The sequence below is a fragment of the Nycticebus coucang genome, chromosome 1 (assembly GCF_027406575.1).
Source record: "Nycticebus coucang isolate mNycCou1 chromosome 1, mNycCou1.pri, whole genome shotgun sequence".
Classification (NCBI taxonomy): Eukaryota; Metazoa; Chordata; class Mammalia; order Primates; family Lorisidae; genus Nycticebus; species Nycticebus coucang.
Window position 1 is genome coordinate 48533648 of NC_069780.1, and position 21918 is coordinate 48555565.

The 21918-nt window shown below is 35.2% G+C and overlaps 1 protein-coding gene across 3 annotated transcripts in view; it reads left to right on the forward strand.

Annotated features, from left to right (window-relative positions):
• Positions 1 to 20256, forward strand: part of BLTP1 (bridge-like lipid transfer protein family member 1) — a 279425-nt gene extending 259169 nt beyond the window's left edge. For all 3 annotated transcript variants that reach the window (XM_053574435.1, XM_053574509.1, XM_053574580.1), the window contains 13 exons: positions 178 to 357; positions 1892 to 2029; positions 2789 to 3046; positions 3982 to 4132; positions 4557 to 4714; positions 4851 to 5043; positions 5404 to 5621; positions 9823 to 10074; positions 10870 to 11073; positions 12711 to 12905; positions 13501 to 13635; positions 15202 to 15367; positions 19540 to 20256. In XM_053574435.1, the coding sequence (XP_053430410.1) occupies positions 178 to 357; positions 1892 to 2029; positions 2789 to 3046; positions 3982 to 4132; positions 4557 to 4714; positions 4851 to 5043; positions 5404 to 5621; positions 9823 to 10074; positions 10870 to 11073; positions 12711 to 12905; positions 13501 to 13635; positions 15202 to 15367; positions 19540 to 19756 (2465 nt within the window). In that variant the 3' untranslated portion in view covers positions 19757 to 20256. The remainder of the gene's footprint in view (positions 1 to 177; positions 358 to 1891; positions 2030 to 2788; positions 3047 to 3981; positions 4133 to 4556; positions 4715 to 4850; positions 5044 to 5403; positions 5622 to 9822; positions 10075 to 10869; positions 11074 to 12710; positions 12906 to 13500; positions 13636 to 15201; positions 15368 to 19539) is intronic.
• Positions 20257 to 21918: the final 1662 nt, after the last annotated feature.

Consider the following 21918-nt stretch of genomic DNA (forward strand, 5'->3'; position numbering starts at 1 on the left):
ACCTATTAAACTGGCAATGCTAATGTTCATTAGATCATGATGCTTAAATTTTTACCTCAAGTGATTTTTGATGACATACTACAATGAATTGGATAATTTTTATCTAATTATAATAGACAACTCTGTGTGTATATGTGCATATAGATGTGAGGGTTTTTTGTTTCCTTTTCTTTTAAGGAAATGTGGATGAGGAACCCACTTCAGTCACTGGTCGAAAAGATTCTCTGAGCATAAACCTTGAATTTGTAAAAGTGAGTCTGTCTCGGATAAGGCGTTCAGGAGGTGCCTCATTTTTTGAAAGTCCATCTGTAAGCAAGTCTGCAAGCAAAATGGACACTACATTAATAAATATATCTGGTATTCAATTTCATTGTTTTTTAATTAAAATATTGCTTTCCATAATTAAATAATGGCCTCTGTTTTAACAGTGTTTAACTATTAAGTACACTTAATGTTAAGCTTTCAGTGATAAAAATTTATTTAAAAGAAGAGTCTAGCCTACTGTACTATCTTAGTCCAGTACAAGGTTAGAAATATGATTTCTAGATAAATGGATAGACATGTCACTCAATGGGCAAAATATGCCTCATTAAATCACTAAAAGTTGCTTTTCTTCACCACTTCTCTACCATGAATTGGTAAAAGTTCTAACTTTTTATTTTTGTTTGTTTTTCTAATTATAAATGCTTAAAATACTAAATAGGGATGAGTAACATTAGAAGATAGAGTAACAGAGTAATATTTTTACTTAGTGTCAGAATATTTTGAATTGTATATGTGTGTATTGCTAGCTTTATAACTAGCTGTGTAACTATAGACACATTACTTATTTTATTTGCATTATGATCTGAATATTAAAATAATGGATATGGAACATCTTGAAGAATTCAGAGTACTAAGTGAGTGAAAACTTCTATAATTATCAAATAAATATATTATGTTCACTTAACCCAATATTTATTCAACAAACAAACGTTAAGCCTGTGTTTTACATTGACTTTTTGTCAGAGATTGCGAAGGGTTTGAGGGGAGCAGGCATGAATAAGGCAAAGTCTTACGTGTAGACAAATGAGTGCAAGATTATAAGTGAAATGGAGGTTTATGTAAAGAGGAAGAAATAAACTATGATTTATTTGGGAGATCAGAGGAAGCTTCAGAAATGAAATAATATTTGAGCCAGATCTTACAAATAGGAATAGGAATATTTTTGGAAGTAGCAACATGGCATTTAATGGCACAGAAGCACCAAATTATGCTTTTGGGTCATTCTTCATTTCACTGTGGCTGAAGCTTAGGGTATAACTGAACATTTAATTGGTTGTACAAAGTAGGTATGAATAGAAGGAGACAGGAATGCTTAGAGGTAAAGCTGATAAAATAGATCAGGATCAGATTGTGGTGGGACTCAATATGCCAGACAAAAGAATCAGGTTTTGATCCTTTGGGCAGTAATAAGTCATTAGAGGTTTTTAAGAAACGGGGTAAAGCTTCAGATTGGTGTTTTAGAAAAAAAAGCCAATGACAGCGTAAAAGATGGGAGAAAAAGTTTCCTTGAGGAGCCTGCTGAAATAGAATAAGCAATGAAGGCCTGAATTATAACTGTTAAAAAGGATGAAAAGGAATGGTTTCAAGAGCAATGTAAGAGAATCTACAAAGTTGAGGACAAGTTGTATAAGGCACAAGAGAGGAAACAAAAATGCCTCAAACTTTTAGCTTAAATGACTGAAGAACCAGTGAGGCTATTAACTTAGAAAATAAAGAACAGGTTCTTACAGGACATTTAGATGAAGGGTCTGGTAGTCAGTTAGCTGATGTACTGTGTAGATATAGCTACCAATTGAAAATATTAAAGGTTTTGGAAATGTTCTAACAAATTTTGTTTATATATCAGCTGTTTGTGATATAGGGTCTGCCTCCTTTAAATATGATATGCGTCGACTCAGTGAAATTCTGGCCTTTCCAAGAGCATGGTATAGGAGAAGTATTGCAAGACGTCTGTTCCTCGGAGACCAAACTATAAATTTGCCAAGTAAGCTTGTTATGTAATTCTACCAGGTTGCTTTAAATTTTGGTTCCAATAGTAACAAAATCCATGATTGATAATATAAACTTGGTCTTGTTTGATTAAGTTGCAGCATGTGACTCATTCACTTATTTAAGAATTGTCTATTGGGCCCCAATGATATGCCAAGCATTGGGGAGACATTAGCACTGGGGATATATCACAGAACCAAATACACCAATGTCTTGCCCTTTTAAATAAAGATTACGTTCTACCTGGCACTTTATTCTATAATTATTACCCTGTAATCTTGTAAAATCTGGAAATGCAGAAATACATTTAAGCATCCAAGTTAATCATTGTTAAGTAAACATAGAAAAAGGAAAATGGTGGGTACATGCTACCACTTTGCCTGCATTTGTCTCTTAGGCCTGAGTATTGTTGTAGTAATGAGCTAAAGAGAGAGTTATGGAAGTAAAAAGTAGAGTGAGCATAATATAATCATACAGTGGAAAATATTGGAAACCCTAGGTCTAAGTCTGTTCTGTCACCTGTAAAATGGGACCAAAATGCCTGTTTTGCCCTTCTCATAGAGTTTCTCTGAGAAGTAAATAAAATACTGTAATGTTTTTTAAAAACTATATATTTCAATACAGTTACTTAATAGAGAACTAGAAAGAATATGTAATATGATCAGAAATGATGGCTGGGTCAAACTATTTTATATCATGGCAATTTTTGCCCAGCTATTTTGGATTATTTTTTTGTTTTTCACTTTTCTGATAGCATCTGGTCCAGGGACACCTGATTCTATAGAGGGGGTAAGTCAGCATCTTTCCCCTGAATCATCAAGAAAAGCTTACTGCAAGACCTGGGAGCAGCCAAGTCAGTCAGCCTCCTTTACTCACATGCCTCAGTCACCTAATGTGTTTAATGAGCATATGACAAACAGTACCATGTCACCAGGGACAGCAGCACAGAACCTAAAATCTCCAGCTTCCATAAGATCAAGGAGTGTATCTGATTCTTCAGTTCCTCGAAGAGGTAACACTACGTTTTCTGTTATTAGTAGTCCTCCAGTGTTCCCGAGATAAAAATCTTAGTTACTCCCAGATTTCAGCCCCAGCCCGAGCCCCACTAGGAAGATACACATTTTGGCTTTTTATGATAGATTTGGGGGGGTGGGGGGGAACCCAAAACAAATAAAACAACAAACACTTCAAAGTATTGCCACCAGGAGAGACAGATGGTAAAGCTACTAGTAAGTAGCTTTGCAAAGGGATAGGGAGAGAGAAATTAGCATATTGTTAGTGTGTTCCATATAGTACAAGTTATTTTTAGAAATAAGCCTACAGTATTGTGAAGGTCCCAAAAGATGCTTTGATACTGAAAAAAGTTAACATTTCTTTCATTCATTCATTCTTTTATTTAGTCAGTGTTTATCTGAACTTTTTTATATACTTAGCCATGGCCTTGGACTTGTACTCAAATGTATAGAAATGAATGGCACAGTTCTTATCACAAGGCCAGGTTAAAGAATAATGACCAAATGTAAGATTCAAGGTATATACTGAGTCAATAAGAACAAAAAGACAGGCATCCCACCTGGCCTCTATATTCAGAATGATCCTTATCTTTGAGGCTTCTGTTTGGCAAAAGCACCTTATGATTTTCTTATTGGTTATAAAAAATCGCAGGGTGATGAATGTTCTCTGCTTCTATACCCCATGCACCCTAGAATTTCCTCATATTTAAGAGGACCATACAGAATTTTATGAACTTTCAAGAAACAAGGCTGCCAGTACCATTCAATAAAATGGTAACTATTATTTTAGAGTCAATATGACTACTATTAAACATTATACAAGAATATCATATTTTTACTTTATGAGTATAGTGATAAAAGTTGTTTTTGCTGTATAATTGGTTTGACACTTATATGAATGAACATGTATTTTCATTCTGTTTTCTATTTTTAGATTCACTTTCAAAAACATCAACTCCTTTTAACAAATCAAACAAAGCAACAAGCCAACAAGGGACCCCATGGGAAACACTTGTTGTTTTTGCTATCAACTTGAAGCAATTAAACGTTCAAATGAATATGAGTAATGTAATGGGCAATACAACGTAAGCTATTAATATCCAAAGAAAATATATTTAATCATTATTTGTAATTTTTCTTATTTTGTAGTAAAGCAATTCTAAATCTTTTTAAATGATGAAATATTTGAAAAAGTAAAGAAAGTAGCTAAAAGATATAAATGGTTTTATACTGAAAATGGCTTAATTCTAAGCATATTATAATAGCATGAAATATGTATTCTAAAAAGAGGAAACATTATAAGAAAGTTGGAGTAATTTTCTACCTAGGAAGAAGTCATCAATGTTAGTATTCAAATATTTACCACAGTTTTTATAAGAAATGTTTCATTGTCAAACTTGATCTTTTACTTAAATAATGTAATTTAACTCATTTTTAATTTAAATTCTGTTTTAATTCATGACATTAGAAGCCATATATCTAATTAATAAAATTCATTCCTTTTTCTAGTTGGACAACTAGTGGTTTGAAGAGCCAGGGCCGTCTCTCAGTTGGCAGTAATCGTGATCGAGAGATTAGCATGTCTGTTGGTCTGGGAAGATCACAGTTAGATTCAAAAGGAGGAGTAGTTGGAGGGACCATAGATGTCAATGCTTTGGAGATGGTTGGTATGTTGAAATTTTACAATTGATCTAAGGTATCTACCAAAAAAAAACAAAAAATCTTAAAAAGAAGTTTTTGGAAATTGATTCTGATGAGTTTTTCACATAGACATTTCTGTAAAAATTATTTTTTCTATTTTAGCTCATATTTCTGAACATCCTAATCAGCAACCCAATCACAAAATTCAGATTACTATGGGTTCTACTGAAGCTCGTGTTGATTACATGGGCTCAAGTATCCTCATGGGTATCTTCAGTAATGCTGATCTTAAGCTTCAGGATGAATGGAAAGTAAACCTGTATAATACACTGGACTCAAGCATAACTGATAAGAGGTATTTATTAAGACATTACTTTCTGAACACTTTACATGACTGTTCTTAATATATTTTCCAGTACAAAAAAAGAAAAACTACTCGGGAGGCTGAGGTAAGAGAATCACTTAAGCCCAGGAGTTGGAGGTTGCTGTGAGCTGTGTGACGCCACGGCACTCTACCGAGGGCCATAAAGTGAGACTCTGTCTCTACAAAAAAAAAAAAAAAAAAAAAACAAACAAACACAAGCAATTCATTTTTCCTGAAAAATATTTTATATTATGCAATTAATATAAATACTAGATGGGAAAGATCTTTTTCTTGTACTTTTTAAAGCATATTCTGTAAAACATATGATAAAGATTCTGTTTTATGCTCTAGTGAAATTTTTGTCCATGGAGATTTGAAGTGGGATATTTTCCAAGTCATGATATCAAGATCAACCACACCAGACCTGATAAAAATAGGAATGAAGCTCCAGGAATTTTTCACACAACAGTTTGATACCAGCAAACGAGCTCTGTCTACCTGGGGACCAGTTCCTTATCTTCCACCAAAGACAGTGACTAACAACCTAGAGAAAAATTCACAAGAACAATGTAAGAATTATAATTAAATCCTTTTATATACTTTATTTCTCCCTAAATATGTTGTGTTCTTAATTAAAACTAATAGTAACAATAATAATCTATATGCTGTACTTCCAAAATAGGCCATAGGCCCTTTATCCCATTCACTCAGCAAAGGACCATATTTCCAATAGAATTAGAGGCCATCATTTGAGAAGTTATTACTTATTATCTATTCCCCCTACTACGATGCATCTACAACTATAACAACTTCATGCTCTTGAATACTGTTTATAACAGACAGTATCATGTTTTGTTTTAGAGCATAGGCTATGGAGTCAGAATATCTGACTTTAGTTTAGTATTTGTGTGATGCTAGGTAGATCATTATTTTCAGTCATCAATTCAAATGGCAGATATTCATTAAGCAGTAGCCATATTCTTAGGCACTATTCTAGGCACAGGAGATCTAGTGACGGACAGAGTCACTGTTCTTAAAAAATTCTAATGGAACAGTGGACGGGTGGCCAGCCCACACACAGCTTGTGGATATCTCCAGTGCTTGGCAGAGACTAGAGAATGAAGGAAACAAAGACAAAGACACAGAATAGGATTTAAAAATAGTGGGCCCAGGGCACCAAGGCCAACAGTGCAAGGAACGGTGAAGGCCCTTTGCTCTGGGTTAACTCAGTATTTATTACATACATTATTACAAATTAGCAAGTCAACGAGCAGAGTAAAAACTGCATTATGTTATCATTCTTGTAGTGTTTCCAAATTCAACTCAGCTACCGTGTAACTAACTTTTATAACTGTTTACATTCCATTCTTTGTTATCTGTAAACTTGGGGAATGACATACAGTTTAATGGACAAGGAACTGGATTTAGAAGCAGGATGCAAGAGCAAAGGACAGGTGTGACCATGCACACAACAACCAAAAGAGGCAATTAAGTCTCAAGGTCTTTGTAGGAAGATAGGCTGAGGCCACAGCCATATTGGGAACAGAGGAGAAAGAAACTTTTTTTTTTTTTTTTTTTTGTAGAGACAGAGTCTCACTATACTGCCCTCAGGTAGAGTGCCATGACATCACACGGCTCACTGCAACCTGTAACTCTTGGGCTTATGCGATTCTCTCGCCTCAGCCTCCCAAGCAGCTGGGACTACAGGCGCCCGCCACAATGCCCAGCTATTTTTTTGTTGCAGTTTGGCGGGTGCTGGGTTTGAACCCACCACCCTGGGCATATGGGGCCGGCACCCTACTCACTGAGCCACAGGCGCCACCCGAGAAAGAAACTTTTTTTTATCTCAACTCCAAGAAATTGTTTCTCTTCACAGAAAGCTAGCTGCACTACTATTCCCACTTTCTAGCAGTGGCTCATTAAGTTCTCCGAGACATTTGTACAGGCTCTGAGGGGTGAAGGTCAGGCCTCAGCAAGACATTTCTTGTCTTCTTTTTCAAGGCCTGTGCTGTTGTGTTCAACAGGCTTTAGGGGCTCCCAATATGTATTGTAGTCTCCTGTGTACAAGCTCTCTTCAGTATCCATCTCTTCTTTTTTGATTGTTGTTTCCTTTATTTGCAATCTGCATTCCCTAACCTACACTTAACATAAACTTTTCATAAAAAATTCAATTTATGTATGCTTAAAGAGAGCATTTTCCTCTGCCTCTCCTTCCTCCATCTTGTCCTCCCGCATCTCCACCTACAGGACAGACAGACCAAAATTAATTTACTTACTAAATATATAATTCCAGTTAGAAGTGCTAAACAAAAGAACAAATGAGGGGAAGTAAACAGACAATGATAAGGTGTGAGGATAGCAACTTTAGAAAGGATGATGAGAGAAGCCTTTTCTAAATTGACTTTTTAGTAGAAATTTGAATGAATGGAAAGACAAGGCTGAGATCTAGGGCAAGAGAGTTCTGGGCATAGGGGGCTACTGGACAGTCCAAGGCTTTGCAGTAGGAACACACTTGGCTCATTTGAGGACCATTAAGGTGGCAGATCAGAATAAGCGAGGAGGACAATGTTGGACATGAATTCAGAGAAGTACACAACAGATAAAACTTTTAATATGTGGACAGCTGTTGGAAGGTTCTCGAATACATTTCATATCTGATTTACCTTTTGTTAAAATACTCCTTTTTAAAACATGACTCTGGCTACTGTGTGAAGAAAAGACTGTAGGCAGTTAAGAATGGAATAAGGAAACCTTTGCAATAGTTACCTTTACCATTGTTACATACATATTACATTACAATTTGCAAGGAAGCCATTGCAAGAGTCCAGGCAAACGATGATAATGGCTTTTGCTAGAGGTGATAGAGGTAAAAGTGGTGAGTAGTAGAAGGAAGATAACTTTTTAATAACATTTTATTATCACAGAAATAATACATGCAACAAATAAAAAACATCACATTCCACCCAGAAATCCTAACTCTGAATATTAGGGCTTGTCCTTCTGGATATTTTTCTATGCATCTACATTATATATGTATGTGTGTGTGTGTATTTTTTTTAATCAAAATACTATTCATGTCTTTCCTTTTTTTGAGACAGAGTCTCACTCTTTTGCCCAGGCCAGAGTGCTGTGGTGTTAGTCCTACTCACAGCAACCTGAAATTCCTGAGTTAAAGCTATCCTGCCTCAGCCTCCTGAGTAGCTGGAACCACAGGCATCCACCACAATGCCCAGCTAATTTTTTTTTTCTATTTTTAGTAGAGTCAGGGTCTCACTCTTGTTCAAGCTGGTCTTGAAGTCCTGCGCTCACGTGATCCTCCCACCTCAGCCTCCCAACTGCTGAGATTATAGGCTTAAGCCACCATACATGGCCCTATCCATATCATTTTAATATCCTTTTCCAGTCAACAGTCTCTGGTTTTCCATTTTGCTAATTATCTTCTTTAGCTTTTGGAGCACATTCAAATTTCCAGAATTAGCCTAAAAATATCCTTTACAAGTAATTTGTCCACACCAGTATATACAATCTAATATCACAGATTAAATCTGGTTCTGTTCCTTTACTCTCTTATAATTTAGCGTAGTTCCTTTTTTGTATGACCTGACTTGTTTAAGACATCTGGCCAATTGTCCTAAATAATGTCCTACCTTCTCAATTTTTTTAGTTGCTTTTTTGCAGATCATTTGCCTTGTCCCTGTGCCAAGGTATCCGACCTGAAACTTGCGGGTTGCACATGGTTAATCTGAGGACTTTTTTTCTTATATGTGATAGCAGATATCACAAAAATTATGTACAGATCTTTCCTTTGCTCTCAGCTTTCATTAGCGTCTGTGTATTTAAGGTGTGGCCCAAGACAACTCTTCTTCTTCCAGTGTGGCACGGAGAAGACAAAAGTTTGAACATCCCTGCTAGTCCTTGTATTTCTTTCAACTGGAATTGACACCAGGTGTATACAAATTGAGGGAATGTTCTGCAAAACACCTGCCCTGGATTCTTTAAAAAAAAAAAAAAAAAAAAAGTCCTTGTCATGAAAAACAAACAGTCTTAGGAAATTGTTTCAGATTAAAGGAAACAGACCAGTAAATACAATGCATGATCCTTGTTTGGATCTGGGATAAGAGGTGTGGAGAAGAGCCAAAAGGGGCACTATTGGAGTAAGTGGGAAATAGAAATCATGTTTGATTAGTGCATCTCAAACTTTAATGTGCATCTGAATCACCTGTGGATTGTATTAAAATGCAGATTCTGATACAGCAGGACTTAAGAGTCTGCATATCTAACACATTGCCAAGTGACACTGATGGTGCTGGTTCTCACTTTGAGTAGCAAAGGTATAGAAGAGTAAAAAGCATTACTTAAAATCAGAGGGTCTGCATTTGATTTCCCAGTCTTCTGGTGACTGGTTCACCTAAACTCTTTGTTCTGCTTCTTCACTTGAAATCAGTCAAGATGACATACCTAGTTTATAGAGTTATTCAGAGAATTATGTAAAACTTCTTGCAAATTCTTTGTAAATCATTATTCATTAACATTAAGTGTTAGCTGTAATTTTTGTTAGTAAGTTACTACTTTACTTAAACCTGTTCATCATCACTATCTTTCCCCAGACTACTTATTTGTTAGTGTTTCATGTTAACCAGCTGTTGGACATTGTTTTCATCCCTTACTACACTTTCAGCTGGGTAGAAAGCAGCCATCTGCTGCCTTCCTTTCCCATTCAGGATATTCATGAGGCACTTCAGGAAATGTGTTTTTTTAATTTTCTTACAGTGCTTGATGCAGCTCATCATCGACATTGGCCTGGAGTATTGAAGGTGGTATCAGGATGCCACATATCCTTATTTCAGATTCCATTACCAGAAGATGGAATGCAATTTGGAGGGTCAATGAGCTTACACGGAAATCACATGACACTGGCTTGTTTTCATGGTCCAAATTTCCGTTCAAAATCCTGGGCCCTTTTTCATTTAGAAGAACCAAATATTGCTTTTTGGACTGAAGCTCAGAAAATCTGGGAAGATGGTAAACTGATACATTTCCAACTTTTACTATTTCTTGTCTTCTGATGTGATTGTAAATAACAGAGTAATTTTCCCTTCTCATATATTTTGTCTGTTTTATGATAATATTTCTAAAGTTCATCTCTGTTTGTCCTCATGTGTTTAAAATGTTAAGGGGTTCACTGCTGATGAGTCAGTAACTATAATATCTGGAACATGCAAAAGGGGTTGTTTCTGAACTTGCTATCTTACTCCTTATTTCTTACTTGGGCAATTAAAGTTCCTTCTGCTTTTGCTGGCGATAGTCATGATGATGCTCATAGTCACCATGAAGAGAAGACACACAGTATCAGTGTGAGGAAATTACTTGCCAGTATATTATAAAATTTAAGGCCAAAGCTGAGTTTTTTTCTCTGATAAACCAGTTCCTTTGAGCTTTAATTTCCTAATTGGTGGTTTCTTAAATAGTCACAAATCAATTGGGGGGAGGGGGAGTCAAGAACATGTAAAAACAAACCATCCCTGACCCTCCCCCATTGGTATGCGCCTATTTAATGATGATGGAAAATATGGTTGATGCTTGTCATCTTACCGGAGACAAATCCATTATGACTTAAAAAAGGAGAATTATGTGTGAATTATTTGATTTTTTTCACTCATTTATTCTTTAATTTTATAGCCTTCCTATCTACATATCACTATAGCCTCTTTATGTATGACTTAGCTGAATCTATTGCTCTAAGGCCACAACTGTTTTCTTGAATCTAAATATAGTTTACTTTAAACAAACATCTTTTTTTTTTTTCTTTTGCTCTAGGTTCTAGTGATCATTCTACATATATTGTACAAACACTAGATTTTCATCTGGGTCATAATACCATGGTTACCAAACCATGTGGTGCATTGGAAAGTCCTATGGCAACAATAACCAAGATAACAAGGCGCCGCCATGAAAATCCACCCCATGGTGTAGCAAGTGTGAAAGAATGGTTCAATTATGTTACAGCCACGAGGAACGAAGGTTAAAATTTTAAGTCTTTGGAGAAATTTGTTGTTTTTTCTATTTTGAGTTCTGTTACCTGTGTTTAGAATTTAAGTAGAGTTTTCATTTCTTTAAACAATTTTCATTTTATTCCTGATGACACAAGTTAACTATTATTAGTACATGATTTATCATCCTAGTAGTGTTATATCTCATAAACTCAAATTATTTTAGATGTAACATTTAAAATAAAATTACTTTCAGATAACAAAATTAGGTTTATTGTATTAGAAAATACTTTGAAATTTTTTGGAAAATAATGCTGGAATAATGTTTTTGTAGTAATGCTAAAAAGTGGAGATTTGGAAGTTACTAAACAACTAAATAATGGGATGCCACAAACTTAACCCTTTCCAATCTAATTTTTCTGCCACCTGAATACTCCCCCAGCTCTCATTTGTTTTGGACAGTCCATTTTCCTACAAGCACAGCTCCACAATTACCTGTTTATACCAAAACACACAGCCTGCTGAAAAATAGAAAAAATAAAACCTGTGCTGTCAGTTGGCTAGAGTCAGTACTAGCTCAGGAAACAAGTCAGACAGGCTTTATCAGCAAAATGGGTAAACAAATGTAACAAAAAAGTGTTGGACATTGGAGCGCATCAGAAAAATCATTATGTTGGACAAAGTCTGACACAGGGATCAGAAAGAGTTGAAGTTCAAGATAGCTGAAACAAAATAAAACTAAATATTGTTATTAAATGATATTTATTATTAAAGAGAGTGCTTTCCCACCATTAAAATGGACTTGAGCCCAATAGAGAATAGTTACCATGGAATAGATGACCCTAGGAATTAAGTAGGAACTGTTAAAAATGTTGTAAAAAAGTAAGTTAGAATAAAATGCTTGTATTGACTATTCTACCTTAAAAATAAGGATCTGGGGCTCGGCACCTGTAGCTCAGTGGCTAGGGTGCCAGCCACATACACCGGAGCTGGCAGGTTCGAACCCAGCCCAGGCCTGCCAAACAACAATGACAACTACAACCAAAAAATAGCCAGGTGTTGTGGCAGGTACCAGCTACTTGGGAGGCTGAAGCAAAGAGTTTGAGGTTGCTGTGAGCTGTGACACCACGGCACTCTACCGAGGGCAACATAATAAGACTGTCTCAAAAAAAAAAGGACTTGGAGGAAGGGGTGTTTTGACTGGGATGCTCTGGAAGGTCTGTTAGCATAACGAACTGCTGTCTGTGTACCAGATTTTTATAAGACATCTATAGTATCATAATACCTTGTGATGGAGAAAAATTTTCTTTAACTGACTTTGAGCTCAGGATTCTACTTAATCCCAAATTCTTTAAAAATGAAATTTCGATCTATGGAGACCTCTGAATTTAATGAAACATGTTCAGATGTGAATTCAGTTGAGAATAACATTATAAAATCCAAGAAGCCAGAACTAGGATGTATTGGTGTGTTAGATTTGTCCAAATTCCATTGTAAAGCTTTAGTGTTCAGAAGAGTGATTGATTTTATATATAGTGTTTTTAAAATGTGATTCTTTTTAACTTCTGAAATGATTATGTGTATCATGGTTATTCTGGTAGCTATATGGGCTTATCAATGCCTTTTGGCTTAATTTGACTTTTATTGTCTTTATCATTCTGCATTTAGAGCTAAACCTACTTCGTAATGTTGATGCTAATAACATGGAGAATAGCACAACTGTGAAGAATTCTAGTTTGCTGAGTGGATTCAGAGGAGGTTCTAGCTACAACCATGAAACAGAGACTATCTTTGCATTACCAAGGATGCAGCTTGACTTTAAATCCATGCATGTTCAAGAACCACAGGAACCTTCATTACAAGGTATGTGGAAAAACAATCTAAAGTTACTAAGAAATTTCTAAAGTAACTTCAAACTACTATCTTCTCACACGTTATTTCTGTGATGTTAATATAATCACTTTCAAGGTCAAATGAATATTCTTACCACCTATATGACCTATGGCAAATTATTGAATGTAGTTGTGCCTCTTTCTCTTCAGTAAAATTAAGAATAATGGACTTCATTTGTAAATGGCATATGCAGGTTGAGCATCCTTAATCCACAATTCCTAAATCTGACATGTACCAGTGATGCTCAAAGGAAATACTCATTGGCGTATTTTGGATTTCAGATTTCAGGTTAGGGATACCAATCCAGTAAGTATAATGAAAAATGTTCAAAAATCCAAAACACTTCTAGTCTCAAGAGATTTGGATAAGGGATACGCAGGCTGTACTAGTAAAGTACTTAATAAATTATCATCATTCTGTCAGTCACATACAGAAATTACTCATTTCTCTATAGTTGCATTTCAAATGGGTGCATTCACATGGACCTATGTAAACTCTTATTACAGAAGAAGAGAGGGACCATTTCATTGATTTTTTTTATTATAGAAGAACTTTATCATTGCAGATGTCAACCTGAAGCCAAAAGTCGAATGTAGTGTGGTGACAGAGTTCACTGACCATATTTGTGTTACTATGGATGCTGAGCTCATCATGTTTCTTCATGATTTAGTGTCAGCATATCTTAAAGAAAAAGAAAAAGGTGGGTAGAATTTTTCTGTCAAGCTGAAGGAAAGGCAGCTATCAATGTCATTTATATGGATTTTTATGGTCTAGTGAGAAAATGTCTCCTCCTGTGAGTTGCAAATATCAATAAATAGCATTAGTAAGATTTTATGACAGACTTTCTGTAAGTGTTAGCTAGATATGCAGCCTTCTTTTTTTAACCATACTTCATACTAAATTGTTTTATACTTTGAAGAGTGTTTCCATATACATTATCTTCTGTACATTTTCAGTTAGGCCTAGTAGGAGACTCTTGCAAAGTAGAAAAATGTGAGGAAACACTGCAAACCTTTGTGAAATGATTAAAGAAACAACTACATAATAAAGTACGAGTTCCGTACATTATTAGGAATACTGAGTAACAATACAAATCTGCTTGGAATGCAGAGAACATTTTCTTTTTATGAACAAATTATTTAGGCCTCAGTGGTGATATTTTGTCTTTATGAGATAGCTCTCACTGGTTTACTCACTAGAAACTTAAGGTTAAGAAATATATGGTAACCTTAATATCTACCTGGAATTAGTTGAATGCATTATAGTACTCCATAGCTGTTTAAAAGAATGAGGTAGTTTGAAATGTAATAATTTGGAATTTTATTTATTCAATAAGTATTTATTGGATAATTATTGCATATTTATTCAAATATGAATATACAATGATAAAATCACAATGTTATTCTTTTTTTAATTTCTTTAATGTTATTCTTAAAAAACAGTTTGGAATAAGTGTGATTTGTTCACATGAAAATATCGTTCCTTTTTTTCATAAAGAAAAATATAAAACATTTACTTGGGCATTCACTACAAAGAGTCACAAGGCTACTTACATAAAAAGCCCCTAAGTTAGTGCCAAATGGTATTCAAATACATATACAACCATGAAGATACTAAATGCATTGAATTATATACTTTAAATAATGAATTGTATAGTTATGTATATTAGATCTCAGTAAAGCTATTTTAAAAAAGTTTTCCACCAATAGTCATTCTTTAGGAAAAATACAACTATCAATTTCATTGCCTTATGGACTGCTATCAAATAAATGACCTCAGCATTTTTTACCAGTAGTGTTGGCATTATTTTTCTCTTAAAAATACCAATAGTTGGTACTTACTTATTGCATTATTTTAGAATATTATTTTTTAAAAAATGTAATCAAATGAGGCTTTGGCTAGGTCATTGACAAAATGAGAGACAGAGCTAATTTTCTGTTATTATAATGATTGAAAATAAATTTATAGGCTCAGCGCCCATACACCGAGGCTGGCAGGTTCGAATCCAGCCCAGTCCAGCTAAACAACAATGACAACTGCAACAAAAAAATAGCTGGACATTGTGGCAAGTGCCTGTAGTCCCAGCTACTTGGGAGACAGAGGCAAGAGAATCGCTTAAGCCCAAGAGTTAGAGGTTGCCGTGAGCTGTGATGCCATGGCATTCTACCAAGGGTGACATAGTAAGACTCTATCTCAAAAAAAGAAAAAGAAAAGAAATTTATAAGATATGTATATTTATAATATGAATCTATCATTTTCATTATAGCCATTTTTCCACCTCGGATTTTATCTACTCGACCAGGACATAAAAGTCCAATTACTATACATGATGACAATTCCTCTGACAGAGACAGAGAAGACAGCATTACTTACACTACTGTGGACTGGAGAGATTTTATGTGCAATACATGGCATCTAGAACCCACTCTTAGGTAAGAAATGGATGTATACATTTTACATATATCCTAAAGGACTATATTGAGGAAAGGGTTATTATGAATAATGCAGGTCAAATATGATTACCAAAAACTATATTCTGAGGTTTGTCACTTGTAACACCTCCAGCTTCTATTTTTGCTCCTCCTTTCCATTTCATAAGTACTTCTAGATTTGGCGAAAGAAGTACAAACACAGGATAACTTGGTTCTAATTAGCTTCCACTGTGTGACAATCTATCAGTCACTAAATATGGAAATAGCTCTATTTCCACTGTTGCTATTATTTTTGCACCTTCTCACTAGGATGCTATTTTCAGGTGTTTGAAGTAGCTAAGTAAACTGTTATGTTACTTAGTTTGGGACGATGCAGTAGAAGTCATACATCATCATTAAGGAACCATTATAATTTCTCACTGGCTGTATGTCAGGACATTGTAATAGAACCTGCAGTGTCATAGTGTCCTTCTGTTTGCATACTAGTAATATAAAACCATGCCTAAAATGTTGAACTTAGTGCTGTCAGACTCACCAGTAACTAGGATCCCTTACTGATGATCCTAGTTACATCAACTTTTCACATCAAAATTTCAAAAGTATTCTTTGGTTTTAGTTATAATAATTGCTATAACTAAATTGCTTAATTATAGCCTAGTCGTGTATTAATAAAGTTGTCATTTGCAATAATATTATATACAGTGACATGGAAAATGTAAATGCTGTATTTCTAAGTGAAAAAAGAACAGATTACAAATATGCTTACTACAATCTCAATTTTGTAATATGTATCCATTTAAGGAGAATATATATATATATATAGAACAAATATTAGACATGTTACCTCTGAATATCACCATTATGAGTTTTTTCTTTCTATTTCTGAGCTTTCCTACATTTATCAAACTTCCTACAATTAACATGGATTAATTTTGTAATTTTGTAAGACTCCCTCAATGTCATTTAAAGAAGAAAAAAGAAATATAGTGAGGGGAATAAGAAAGGTCCCATTATCATTTTTCTGACAGAAAACGGAAATTTTGTGGGGAGGGGGCGGGAGCACCGAGCATGTGAAGGCAGCTGCACGCACACACATGGTTCTTCACAGGTGTGGTCACCAGTGCAGATCTGTCTCATAATTTTCCATTAGTGATCTCATGTTAACCAGGGTCATGAGTAAGCTCAATCACATTCTGATTGTGCTCCTCCTCCTTGAATCGCTTTCTTTCCTTGGCTTCCGTGACTCCACACTCCTGTTTTCCTACATTATTGGCCTCTCCTTTCTCAATCTCCTAGGGCCTTTTCCTCTCCTCACTCCCTTTTATATTTCAAAGAGTTTCAGGCTTGACCTTGGGTTTCCTTTTTACCATCTACCTCAGAGAGAGAGAGAGGAAAAAAAATGCCCTAATGGCCAGGCCAGTGACAAGCAAGTAAAGCAAGTTCTTAATTTTACTGCCAATCTTCTTCCAGTCCAACCCCAGGCAGCACATCCTTGGTCGTTGGCATATTCAACAATTGTTCAAGTCAAAAATCTAGGGCGGCGCCTGTGGCTCAGTCCGTAAGGCGCCGGCCCCATATACCGAGGGTGGCGGGTTCAAACCTGGCCCTGGCTGAACTGCAACCAAAAAATAGCTGGGCGTTGTGGCGGGCGCCTGTAGTCCCAGCTACTTGGGAGGCTGAGGCAAGAGAATCGCTTAAGCCCAGGAGTTGGAGGTTGCTGTGAGCTGTGTGATGCCATGGCACTCTACCGAGGGCCATAAAGTGAGACTCTGTCTCTACAAAAGAAAAAAAAAAAAAATCTAGAAGCAGACCCTCTCCTCCCCCGCACCCCCCCACACACATACAAACATAACCTAGAAGCCATCTTTCTCCTTTTTCCTCAGCTTCATCCCCTCACATCTAACCCATCATCAGATCCTGTGGTGCTAGTGTCAAAAAATACCCTGAATCCTTTTCTTTCCCTTTTCGGCCTCTACGTTGCTAAACCTAGTGAGGTGTTGTCCTAAGGTCTCTTTGCTTTTATTCTTGTTTGGTCACCATCTCTTTTTCACACATACCCACACAACTGTTAGTTGCACTAAACTCTAGATTTGGAATTGAAAACTCAGAAGATAAGTCTCTGGTCTTCTTTTACCCTTCCTATTGCAAAGTTAGGATTGACCTAGCTTCAGAATTATCACAATTCTAAATTAACTTAGTAGTACTGAAAAAAATGAATTCACTTTGGTTTCTAAATGTTTAGTAGTCAAATATTTAGGAGCTTTAAAAAAAAGAATAAAAAGAACAATAAAATTTAAAAAAATAAATAAATAATTGCTATAACTAGGGTAATTCCTTTGTGTGTCCTTGTTTGTGATTAACACTCAAGCCTTCCTATTTTTCCCTTTCCTCTCATCTGCTTTGTTAATCAAATTATAACTGTCGAGATTCTTAAATAGTATCAAAAAAGATTACTACATCCCAGCCAAGTGTTCTGATAACCAACACAGATTTTATTTAGATAAGGTTATTATTATGATATACAGGGTGGCCATAAAGTTTGTGTGCAATTTTAAATAGTTACTATAGTTATAATTTACTTTTTTAATTGCATAATGGAAATTGTATAAGGGAAATTTTGTATTGGAATTATTTTGTGGCATAAATATAGGGTGGCCATAAAATTTGCGTGCAATTTAAAATAGTAAATTGTAACTATTTTTAGTAACTATTTTAAATTGCACACTAACTTTATGGTCACTCTGTATTTATGCCACAAAATAAATCCAACATAAAATTTCCATTACACAGTGAACTCTTATATAAGCAGAAAATAGTGACTTTGTGTGTAGTAATTTATATTACATAAAATTTGTTTAACCAAATCAGCAAAATGTGTTAGTAAGTACATATACTCATGAGAAATATTTGTCAATACTTAGGAAGAATATTAAAAGGTTCTAATGCAGAAAACACTTTGTAAAATTTGTTTTGTACTTACAAATTTAAATAATTATAATGCAGTTGAGTATCTTTTAGAGCACCATGTTTAAATTGAATATAAAATGAATTTAGTTTCTACTAATAGTTGCCATATGCCTTTTTTAGCAAACTAACAAGTATAACTAGTTAATTAATATGGTGTGGTGAGAAAGCATGGTTAAGAGCTCTGGCACTAAGCCCAGCTTTATTGCACAGCAACTGAACGAGGCCAGCCCCTGTCTGCCTCACTTGTCTTGTGAAAAATCTGGGAAGCATAGGGTTGTTACACAGGTTAAATGAGTTCATTAATGCAAAATGATTATAACTGTCTGAATTTAAGGATATCATTGCTTATACACCCCTCTCCCCTAAATTCAGGACCAACTGAAATAATGAAAGAAAGGCAGCTGGAAGTTAAATGTATAGTTTTAAAAATGATAACAGAGAATACAGTTTGGATATATGACAATAATGGTTTTCATCTGTGAAGTCCAGGTTTAGTTACCCATAGGCACTCAGTAATGCAGAACTCAGGGGGTTGCCTTGGAGTTTCATAATCAGCACAGACTGCACTGAACACCCTCAGGCTAACCTATTTAGAGGCCTGCCCTTGAAAAACCTGTGGCACAGAAATAGGCTAAAATGAGCAGCTCCTAAGAGAAAGGAGGGAGCGAGGAGGGAACTGAACTAGATGATTCAGTTCCTTTGTTGACTCTGCCAATCAAATATGTCTTCAATACATAGGCAGCAAAAGTCCAAGAGTAATTCACTAAGAGCTTTCTTCCATATGGAAGGAAATATCAGGAATAGGGAGAAAACGGATCTCCCTTCAAACATATTTAGCACATACAGCACTCATTAGCCTTTATTCCCCCTATGGTGTCACATTCTTATAAAGTATTTTAAAATTAACCAGATGTCCTTTTAAATGTTTAAGATGACCATGTAACAGACCTAAAGTAATCAGGCTGAAATTCACTAAACACTTCTTGCTGTGTATAGGCTGTCAAGGATACTTAGAATCACACATACATTATTTTTTCAATGCTATTATTATAGTGAATCCAGGAATTATAGGCTTAATTATTCAAATGTATCTACTGAAAATATTTTACCTTGAGTATATTATGGAGGCTTAGTGATGTTCTTGACCTCCCTTTAGGACTGTGCTACAACATTATTCTCTTTAATAATTATAATTATCATTTTAGATTAATTTCTTGGACTGGAAGAAAGATTGATCCAGTAGGCGTTGATTATATTCTTCAAAAACTGGGCTTTCATCATGCCAGGACTACTATTCCTAAATGGCTTCAGAGAGGAGTCATGGACCCACTGGACAAGGTTCTGTCGGTTCTTATCAAAAAGCTTGGTACTGCACTACAGGATGAAAAGGAAAAGAAAGGAAAAGACAAAGAAGAACACTAAAAAGTTACTCGATCTGTGAACAAATTATGACTGTGTCCATTAAGTTTTATTACACTGAAGGAGTTTTTTTAGTATAATTATTTTAAATATAGCTTTAAAATAATTCTAATTTTGTGGCCATTATAAGTTTTTTAAGTTAACCTGTTTATTCTTGTTTCACCATTCTGTGTAAAGTATTGCATGATAATGTAAATTTTGTGAAAAACTAGATTAAAATATATAAATCTGCTCTGTAGGGTTTATAATTAATTGTATTATGTGCAATATGATTCCTGCATCTTTAAAATATTTGCAGAGTAACTGTGAATTTTTTTGTTATTGGCCATAACTTTTAGAAAAAAATCTTGTTGATAATGTGATTTTTGGAAGATAATTAATTGCTTTTTTTAATGTAGACTTGTATAAATACCTATTTGTATATAATTTGAGTAATTGTGATATGATTATATACCCCTAAAGTACTGTTTGTAACTATTGTAATAAAGTCACAATAATGGTTTCAGTCTGTAGTTGTTTTGAACCTTTTTCTCCTTTGATAGCTTATTTTATAATAGATGCCCATTCTGTGTCACAGTTTCCAAATGTTTTCATGGAAGATGATTTATACTTATAAAATAATCTACAAATTATATTAAAATAGTTACACTACAGTCAACCTTCTGCATCTGAATCCATGGGTTTCACATCTCTAGATTCAAGTAACTGCAGATTGAAAATATTTGGGAAGGCTCGGTGCCTGTAGCTCAGCGGCTACCCTACAAGCTACGTACACTAGAGCTGGCGGGTTCAAACCCAGCCCGGGCCTGCCAAATAACAACTACAACCAAAAAATAGCCGAGCGTTGTGACAGGCACCTGTAATCCCAGCTGCTTGGGACCCTGAGGCAAGAGAATCACTTAAGCCCAAGAGTTTGAGGTTGCTGTGAGCTGTGATGCCACAGCACTACCAAGGGCAATATAGTAAGAATCTGTCTCAAAAAATGAAAGAAAGAAAAAGGAAAAAAAAGAAAATATCAGGGGGAAAAAAAAATATTCCATAATGTTCCAGAAAGCAAAACTTAAATTTGCTATGTGTCAAGTACTGTGTTAAATCCACGCAAATGAAGTGATATGTAGGCATTCTATTAGATATTACAAGTAATCTAGAGATGGTTTAAAGATTTAAAGTATTTGGAAAGATATACACACATTTCATGCAAGAAACTTGAGCATCCAAAGATTTTGGTGTCTGTGAGTCATCCTAGAAACCAGTCTTCCCATGGATACTGAAGAATGACTATACTTATGTAATTCAGCTCTAGGAGGCTACGATCAGGGAGAGGCACATCAGAGGAATCAGAAACATTTGATGTTGTTCTATTTATTAACCTAGTGGTGAATATTCAGGTGATCATTTTTATTATTTCCCTATTATATTCCTTATATATGTATGTATTCTTTTGTGCATATGTAGGTATATGTTATACAATGCATACTATACAAGGTGTGACAATTAAGTTTGCAAAGTCATCCTAGAGAAAGGTATCAGAGTTGTTGTCATTAAGCACACACAAACACAATAATAAATGCCAATCAGGAAGCCAGAACCACATGTCAACATGAACACACCTGTAAGACACTAATATACCAAGGTTATGAAACCTTTGAGTTGTCAGTGCTGCCAATATAAGCATAAGTTCACAAACATAAATGTCAGATCTTGTATGATGACAGTTCTAATGGCCATTCCAGAAAAAAAAAGAGCTCCAAAATTGCTTTGAAGGGTAGACTAAGCACTGGTATTGATGCATATCTTCCCAAGGGGAATACTTCAAAAGTGACCACAGTAATATTCAGCATGAGGTAAATGTAGCACTTTTACTAGGATGAGTTCATAAGCTTATTTGTCAGACCGCACAAATATATACATGTACAATGAACATATTTAATAAAAAACAGTAAAATCCGAAATAACACTCAATAGTAGCTATAATGTTGGACATTATAACAACTCAGGTTGGAAACGTAGCAAAGTCAGTAGTCAGTTTAGAGATGGGGTAAAAGCAATTAAAGGAACTAGAGCTAGAAGACACCTTAAGAAAGCCTCTGGTACAGATTCTTGCAGTTAGGTAGATAAGACTATTTTATTTGACAGATTAAACAATAAAAGCTCTAGAAGAGCCA